Genomic DNA, 9,492 nt, shown 5'->3' on the forward strand with positions numbered 1-9,492 from the left:
AGTGTATTTATATATAAAACCTCTTTTTAATGCTTTCTGGAAATTAGCATGTGTTAAAAACAACAGCATAAAAACATTTTCTTTTAAATTACAAATACCATTGACGAAAAAGTGGAAAATTATCAAATACGCCCAACATCTGATAATGATTATATGGTACATCTGGGAGCTGTCTTATCAAATGCTAAGGATTAAATTGGGGCATACCTCGTACTCGTCCGCCAAAAAAATGCGTACTAATGAGTAATATTTGACACAAAAATTAATATCGACAAAAAGTAATATTGAAAAATCTAGATCTCCATGTATGTTCAGCAGACTATGTTCACTATTAAGAATTGTGTATAATGTGTGTATGTATATAAATACATATAAACCAATATATATTTGTATAGGCAGTACTATCTAAATATAATATAGTATATACTATATATATTACTATTTACATACACTTGTAAAATATACATAATAGTATATGTGTAGTATATATATTACATTTAGATAGTACTGTCTACAAACATATATATTGGTGTTATACATATATACATATAAACTTGCATTTATTATTTCACATGTAATCTAAAACCAATTAAGAACCTAATCAGCCCCCTCGCTAGATATAGTAATATAAAATATAAAAATGCTATCCAGCGCATGGATAGTTTTACACCTCCATGTGCTAGATTGCACGAGGTTACACATAATGCTAAGAGCTGGACAGGTTGTGCTAGCCTTAGGTTAGATAGTGTCTAGGGAAACTGGCTTACATCTAGCAAATCCCAGGTTCAAATCTCCACACGGGAATACAAACAGATTAAAATTCTTTTCGAAAACTTACAATATATTATTACATCATTGATATTAAACTAAAACTGGATGTCAAAACAAAAATTGGATGTCAAACTCCTATGCTTTTTTGTTTAATATCAATGACGTAATATTGTAAGTTTTTGAAAAAATACTCTGTTTGTATTGACTTGCGTTGATTTCGTTGTGTGGTCAACATACTTTTGAGTTGCAATGTCCTGCAATTAAACTTGTAGATTGTTGAATTCCTTCAGAAGGACCACAACTCGTATGGTCGAAGCGTCGGATATAAATAAAGAAACCACCTGCCAGCCTAAAATCACCTAACAATTTCTTTTATTGTTAATCAACCACTGACGATTTACATTCTTCTTTGTTACTGACACATAAATTATATTTATAATTGCAAAATATAAAAATTTGCTAACAAGCTACGTTGTACTCCTTTTGCAACAAAATTTGTAGTATTATAGATCGTTCTCGATAAACTTGGTTATCTATATAGTTTATTATAACTTTTGTATTTTTTTTAGATTTGAATTAAATTTTTATCTGATAAAAACAGACCACCTTGTAGAAGCCCTTAACCACACCTTCTCAGCGGTTCTCTTTCCTTTCCAATAATTGGGGTTTTACATTTTTATCATTTATTATTTTTAAACATATATACCTAATAATATGCATACGATAATACACCAGTCTTGCGATGTAAAACATTAATTAAAAATGCTACACACGAAGTTGTGGCTATTATATAAATAACCTTTCTTATTACCGTACAAATTACAACATATTACTGTTTTGTACACTTTTCTTATAGTTGGCTATACTATCCACCCCACGTTTAATACGTAGGCTTTCAGATTCTTTTTTTTCTTGGAATGTGGATAGATTTTAATTGATTAAGACATTTTGTCATCAAAGCTTATTAAATACACTAGAATTTCAGAAAGTTACAAAATAAAAAACCAGCGATTTGAAAATTATGACCTCAAATAAAAACTCTATGGCCATAATGTTCGCCTTTACCCTATCCTTAAAATATCTTATACATATATAGCCACGCAGGATATCTTTAAGAGATCCAAGAAATATCCTCAGGCTGTTTGGATTTGTATTATATCCCAAATATATCCCACATATGTCCGAGAACATTTCGGATATATTCGAGATTATCCTGAGGATATCTTGTGCACGAGGATCCCTCACCTGTGATGGTGTGCGCCATCTAAACACGAAACGCAGCCTACATAACCACACGGACACACATCTACAATACATCGCACCCATACATAAACGCGAAAGTTTCATACAAACTATATTCTTATTTAAATCCGGGCTGGGGATATGTTTTTCGCAATAAGAATTTTAAATAAGGAGGGAAGGGGGTTATCATACGCGTTACAGTTACAGTTACTCGAAAAGTAACGAATCGTTACTTTGCAGTTACTCCCTTGCAATAGAAATAAAAAAATATCGAATCTGCATCTGAATTGTAACGGAAAAAATTTCTATAAATAACTACAAAAAATTGACTTGAAATAGAAATTTGTAGGAATTTTTTTATCTTCGTTGAAACATTTATTTCTTTGTAAAAATATCTATAAAATAGTATATCACACATTACAATGTTCTCAAATCAAGAAATTATTGCAAGTAGTATTTCATGAAAATGTACAATTTTGTAAAAATTAATACAAAACTTTACTAGTTTTAAAAATTTGAGAAACAACGAAATCTTAAAGAATTAAAACATCTGCTTACTTGTAGAATATTACAAAAATTAACAAAAGTGTTCCAATTCTAGCATTTTTATGTTGATTTTTATTTTTATAAACACTTTTTAAATTTATGTAGAATTTCTTAGATTCTGGCAGTTATATTTCATTTTTTTGTAGAATTTTGTAGAATTATTTCCGACAGGGGATAAAGGCGTTTATGCGCAAATGCAAGGCCTAATGCGATCTGTGGAGGTTGAAAATATATATAAAGTAACTATTAATGTAACTATTAAATTAGTTGCTAGTTATCGAAAAAACGTAACTGAGTTAAGTTACAGTTACAGATGTAGAGAAAGTAACGAAGTTAAGTTAGAGTTACCAAAGAGAAGTAACTGTAACTGTAACTTCGTTACAAGTAACAAGTTACTTCCCAACCCTGGTAAGATCTTACTAGAAATGTAGACATTTGCACCAGACATTATTACTGTAACATGAACAGATGGATACATGTGGATATTTTCCCCGCAATTTGTTAACAAGGGAATAACTTTCCAAAACATGGATTTGAAAGTCACGATCCCACCCGTAAAATGCTACTTTTTCCACAATCTTAGATATTCTCCAAAACCGTTCTTTTAGGTTTCTACGTAGAGTTAGTGCTTCATCATCATTGAGATCCGGCATAAACACTATTCCCAGACGTTGACAGAAAGAAAATAGTCTACACCAGCTATCCCTACCGAGTGCATTTTTGTCGCTGTAAATAAACCACACCATTATTGCGATTTCTCGCAAAGGGAAAAACAACTCATTATACAGGGTGTTACTAAATTCATGTTACAACGCTTCAGAGGTGAAGGTACAAAACAAACATTTTTTACCAATACACATGGGGGCGGAAACGAACCCCTAACCCGCTGGAACGCGCGAAAAGTTCAGGGTAGGCAACCCGTTGTGCACATCTTTTACTACGCTGGCCGCTACGTTTAAGAACAAATGTTGAGATTTTGTTTAAAACAACAACAGTTCAATTAAACAACGGTTTATTAATAGTTCTGTAAACCGATAACACATTTTAGAGCAAGGGCTCGAAATGACGACCACTTTGATCGACGCACAAGTGGCAACGGCGAATCATGTTTTCTTTTATCCTTTGCAACTTGCCTGGGGAAGCTCGTATCTCATCAAACGCTTGGATAATTCTTTCGGTGAGCTCTTCAACGGTTTGCACTGGCCGTAAACCACGGCTTTTAGGAGTCAACGGGTTGCCTACCCTGAACTTTTCGCGCGTTCCAGCGGGTTAGGGGTTCGTTTCCGCCCCCATGTGTATTGGTAAAAAAATGTTTGTTTTGATTTGTACTTTCACCCCTCAAGCGTTGTAACATGAATTTAGTAACACCCTGTATATTTCATGATACTTGCAAGAGTAAACATATAAATCACGATAAAGAATATAATAATATATTAGAGAAAATCTAGCATACCTCGTTATAACGCTCAGCATTCGTAAATTCTTGGACTCAGCGAGGGCAGCTATACATCGTGAATCAATAGCCCAGTCTGATAACTTTATTGTTTCCAAGTTTGAAAACAATTCTTTCTCTTGGAACATTATTATTGTAACTTCAGCTAGATCTGCTACCATACAAAACTGCCATGTCCTCAACGCTAAATAACGCAATCGGTGCTTTCCTTGCAGTATTTTACAATAGATTTCAATATCACTAATTGGCAAGTCTCTTAAGGTTAATCGTTCTAGGTATTGTAAGTGTTGGAGGTTCAACAGTCCTTCCGAAAAGTTTTCATTAAAACGCATATAATCCCCAGTCAAATTTAACACTAAAAATTGTATATGATTAGTCAGACATAATTTATATGTATTTTTACAACTCATAATCGTACCTGTCAAATTTTTACATGTTTCTACAATTTCACGTAGAACATCGTTGTTAATTAAGCAAAAAATTAATCGTAGGGACCTTAAATTCGAGCCACAAGTTTTAAGAAATGTTACGAAACGTGTGCTAGAAATGTCGCATGATACAAGATCCAACTGTTTTAAGTTTTTACATCTGGATTCCAAGCTAGATAGAATTTTACACTGCAAATCACTAACAGGATCATCGGTAGACTTCTTACACATGTGCAAATCTTGTATATTTAAATATTGAAAAAGCAAAGGATCTCGTGTTGATCGATTGAAGCGTTTATTCGTTTGGCTCATAAGGCACAATGACCTTAAATCTAAGTATTCCAGTATTTTTAGTATCATCTCATCCTGCAAGGATAAAATATAAAATTTTAATTCACGATATTATAACAAATACGTTATAAGAATAATGTTATAAGAAAGAAACTTCTTTAAATATGTGTTGAATATTTTACAGGAAGCATAGAAAAATTACAACGTGGTTGCTCCTTGAATTCACTTGGAGAGGGTGTGATGCCTTTCAATTTTCCATTATTTAAATGTAAATTGCTAAAAATAATGTTGAAATTAATTGACCGTTAATATTAATAAAAATAGAATATTACTTACTATCGAAGATTACAATACCTTTTACGAATAATACAATAGTCGGAAAATTTTTCCATAAGTTGATATATATCCAGATTCACATTTTTGTAATCTGGTGTTAAATTGTGCATATCCTTACAGCCAGGATAGCTGCGATTAATACCTTTTAATAGATCAGTTAAACTCTGTTTACGATCTTTAGGTTGAATTAATTCCGATGTTCCGATGAGGTCTACAGCATCTATTGGTATTCCCTTACCTTTATACGGAAATATTAATCTGAGCATTTTAGTTTTAAAATTACAAGTCCGTATAGGCGGGGAAAACAGTCCTGATTCGCAGCGGAGAAATTGTTTTTTTCCAGTCCATAATAAAAACCACTGATCAGAATCTCGCGCCCAAATTTCCATTACTTCAACAGGATTCAGTCCTTCATGTATAGAAACTCTGATTGGATATACAGCCTCTTGAAACTCGAAATCTACAGAATCAATAATTGAACCGCAATCATTTCTGAACATAAACGTGTCTTCTTTTATAATGCCTTATTTATCAATTCAAATGTTACATACCAACACGACTAAGTTCGTTCTCTGAGTATGAACGATGTAATGAGTTAATATCATTTGGTCTTAGCAGGGATGAAGATATTGAAATACGGAAATCCTTATCAAATACCTGTATTAAGAAATAATATCAGATCATTATGGCATTTCAAAATCTTGCAGCATAAAGTGAAATTATTAGCATTTTTTTACAAAACATTAGCAGATAATATTTGGAAATAACACATACATCATGTCCTAGAAGTTTCTTGTATTCTATAAATGTAGTAGGCAATCCATTTATATTACAATTACAAGAAGTTTCTCGTCTTATAATATCCTCATCGGAATATATTTCCGGAGAATCTAGATTGTGAAGCTGGTCAACTTGAAATCTGCTTTTGCACATATGTAATTGATGGATAAAGTTAACATGATCCTCTCCTACATTTACCCTTTTGATAATTACACTATTATTCCAATTTGATACGTAATGGGCCATCGAATTTTCTGAAAAAAATGAAATATAATCTCGGTAAAGAATTAGCCAGCACGTTGTCGGGAATCCAATTATACATTATAAAAACAACTAGTATTTCGTCTTGTACACCCATAGTTATATCTTTTCGGATACTCTCTACGTGTAATCTTATTAACTTGACTTTCGCATTTGTGCATATGTTGATAGATAAAGTTGACATTAACCTCTTCTATATTTACCCTTTTGACATTTATATTATTCTCGTAATTAGGTTTGTAACGGGTCAACTGAGAAAACTAAAATATAATCTTGGTAAAGAATTTGCCAGCATTTGTGTAGGGATTGGGTTTAGCGCGTTGCCCGGAAAGTGCGAAAGGTCGTGTCTGTTGACACTGTGCGAGCGATCAGGCTGACGAGGAGGCAAGCGAGCAGTCCACGAGCCGAGCGAACATAAGAAACACGTTCTAAATAATTGTAACGACCTAACGAGTAAACTCGCGGATTTGTGATTGACGGGACAATCTTCTGTGACCGTGACTAATAAATCAAACCCTTGAATACTGCAATAGTTGAACATTTATTCAGACTACACTTTGTCGCCAAATTGGTATCAAATAGTATAGCGGTTATGTCCGTAATGCGACAGCAATTTTGACAGCACAAACGAGGGAAGTAATTTGATGCCAAATTTATGTCAAGAAACCGAGCAAAATCTATTATTTTGTAGACATTTGAGCGTAACGTGATATCTAGCTAGTAGCACAATGTAGCAGAAATAATGTAAATCTAATGCTATTTTTCCATAATTTCCATAAATTTGCAAGTTGATTGGCTACACTGTTTCTCGGATTGAGGATTTGGATCGAAATCTAACATCGTGGACACGAAGTTTAATTTTAACAACCCAGATAACATGCTTGTTTAAAAGACATCTTCAAGACTTCTTTAAGATGTCTTTAAGATATCTTTTAGACGTGTATGTCTAAAAGATGTCTAAAAGACGTGTTAAAGACGTCTTAAAGATGTCTTTTAGACATGCATGTTATCTGGAAAGATACCACACAAAACGGACAATCGGTTCTTCCGGGATTCTCTCTCGTGATAATAAAGTAAATGCATGAATGTGCAATGTATTGTTATATCTGTTACGTTCAGTTAAGCTAATCTTAAATGTCGAAGTGTTCTTTCTCCTTTTATCTCTCATTCTTCTCTCGTTCGTTCAAGAGAGCAATCCAACGTCCCAGATTTGCAATGCCGAACGCAACTCTTGTCCGGCACAAAATATTATTTATAATATAAAATGTACCATTTTGTAAAATTAGAGTCATGGCGAAGTCAAAATCCATGTTGTGCCTGAACAAATTTACTGTCATTAATCTCGCGATATAATTTCGCCGAAGCCGACCCAACGCGCAGTTGTGAACGACCATGCGCGCCTGCTCGAATGGGCAACCCGTCGTACTGACATGTATGTTGCCTAAACACCCTGTACAACGAAACTTCTGATTTTCATATAAGCTCAAACTTTCAAATAAGACCCCTATCTAAAACTAAACAATATATGAGAACACGCTAATGTGGGTCACAAGGCAAGATGTAGGTAGCCCAACTTGCAAATCTTATATCTTTCTGAAAAAATCGTGAATCTATGTATCGCTTCTTTCCACATTAGTTCTACGCGCCGATTTTCTTTTTCGGACATAACGCAGTTTATCATACACGTGAAATTATTGTCGTCAGCAGATTCACGTATTCGATTCGATAATTATTTTTCAAATGCAATTCGCATTTTTCTGCTGCTACATTTAGCATTCAATACCCTTCCTCCCCCATTTTCCCCGTCCTGTAAATTAATTTTATTGCGAAAAATATTACCCCAGCCAGGATTCGAACCTGGGACCTCCCTCAATCCGTGACGGGCGTCTTAGCCAAGTTGGGCTACCTACATCTTGCCTTGTGACCCACATTGGCGTGCTTTCATATGTTGTTCTGATTTTCAATTTAATTTTTCACATCTTCAAGTTTTATTATACAAAATAACAACTTGAATATTATTTTGTAAGAACGCATCCAAAACACATCAACTCATTTGTTATCCAGACAATTACGAACACTCTTGTAAGATTGTTATCTGAAGAAGACCAGTATTACTGGTCAAAACGTCGTAATTTATAATAAAGAATTGCCAGTAAGGTCGCTTCCATACTTATTTAAAATAATACACTGGTCCAAAAAATTAACGCAACAAGAAATTTACATCAAAATTTCGCGAATTTCAAATAAGCGTAACTTCGCGAAAACTGGTCGAATTGAAAAGTTTTTTTTCATTTTATAGGGTAAAGCCTCTGTTTTAAGAAGCTTTTATTGGAATTTGCATTCACTCTTCCCATTTCTCGGAACTTTCTCAAAATCAAGATCATGTTTTTTCTTTACAAAGTTGCACACTTTGACGCACTGTACGGAGTGTAATAATTTTTCTTCGCCAGTTCTGCTTACGGTATCAAAAAGTGTATACTTTCCTCTTCAATATGAAAAAAAAGAAGTTCCTACGATTTTTTCTCCAAATTACAGCTCATTGAAATAACCCTTGTGTTTTCGATGGTTTCGATAGAAGCAGATGAAAAATATTGCAGAACCTATAAGATTATGTACGCAAAAACGGTAGGGAAATGCTAACTGCATCTAACTGATTCCTAATGAAATGGAACTTATCCGAATCTATGTGCAGACATAATTACGAATCCTATCCGTTCCTATACGCAGTCAGTTTTGAATGTCTATTCGCATCTAACTGCGGAACCAGACAGGATATATCTATCTGCATTTGTTCGTAACAGTGACGTCCGTTCTATCCGTTGCTTACTACAAATGCGTATACGTATCCTATTAGTTTCTTCCAAAAGACAAATCGAACCCAATCTATCAATTGAGTGCAATTAGAAGTTCGTTTGATCAGCCGTTGTTGAGAACCGAAAATCTGTGGACCCGTCAACTCGCGTACTCGCGTAAACTTACACGGCGGTGTTGCGCGCTCGGTTCTTGCTAGCTTATACTTGGCGCGAGACACTACACCGCGTCTCGTGATTCATATTTAAGTTGTCCCTGAACGCACATTATGCATATTATATATGAACATAAAAATTATACAAAAATGTTTTATTTATTCTAAAAAATTACCACAATTATCAGAAATAGACTATAGTTTTGAAATTAACCTTTAATAACTGGGTACAGTTGCACTTGTTATGTGTTGTAATTTTATTGTTAGACAATTCAATACGTACAGAGGCAATGCGATTTTCTATCAGCAATTACGTCTACGTATCGATTGCAACGAGTAAGTATAGGATGCGGACAGAAACCGATACGAATCATATTAATAATTGCAAACAGATTCCTAGAGGTCGACATTTGCATACA

The 9,492-nt window shown here is 34.0% G+C and overlaps 1 protein-coding gene across 1 annotated transcript; it reads right to left on the reverse strand.

Annotated features, from left to right (window-relative positions):
• Window positions 1-2,912: 2,912 nt before the first annotated feature.
• LOC105557139 lies at window positions 2,913-6,099 on the reverse strand. The gene is made up of 7 exons (XM_012004308.1): window positions 5,842-6,099; window positions 5,619-5,724; window positions 5,086-5,527; window positions 4,914-5,007; window positions 4,431-4,806; window positions 4,013-4,367; window positions 2,913-3,285 (listed from the first exon to the last, which is right to left on the reverse strand). The coding sequence occupies exons 1-7, from the start codon at window positions 6,091-6,093 to the stop codon at window positions 2,979-2,981; spliced, it is 1,932 nt and encodes a 643-aa protein (XP_011859698.1). The 5' UTR covers window positions 6,094-6,099; the 3' UTR covers window positions 2,913-2,978.
• Between the last annotated feature and the right edge of the window lie 3,393 nt (window positions 6,100-9,492).

Source organism: Vollenhovia emeryi, unplaced genomic scaffold, assembly GCF_000949405.1.
Source record: "Vollenhovia emeryi isolate VEMERY1.0 unplaced genomic scaffold, V.emery_V1.0 DF939597.1, whole genome shotgun sequence".
Classification (NCBI taxonomy): domain Eukaryota; kingdom Metazoa; phylum Arthropoda; class Insecta; order Hymenoptera; family Formicidae; genus Vollenhovia; species Vollenhovia emeryi.

Coding starts and splice junctions, on each gene's coding strand:
- LOC105557139 (XM_012004308.1), bottom strand. CDS start 6,093: ATGGCCCATTACGTATCAAATTGGAATAATAGTGTAATTATCAAAAGG. Junction 5,725..5,841: donor AGAAACTTCTAGGACATGAT/GTATGTGTTATT, acceptor TTCTTAATACAG/GTATTTGATAAGGATTTCCG. Junction 5,008..5,085: donor TATTGTATTATTCGTAAAAG/GTATTGTAATCT, acceptor CATTATTTTTAG/CAATTTACATTTAAATAATG.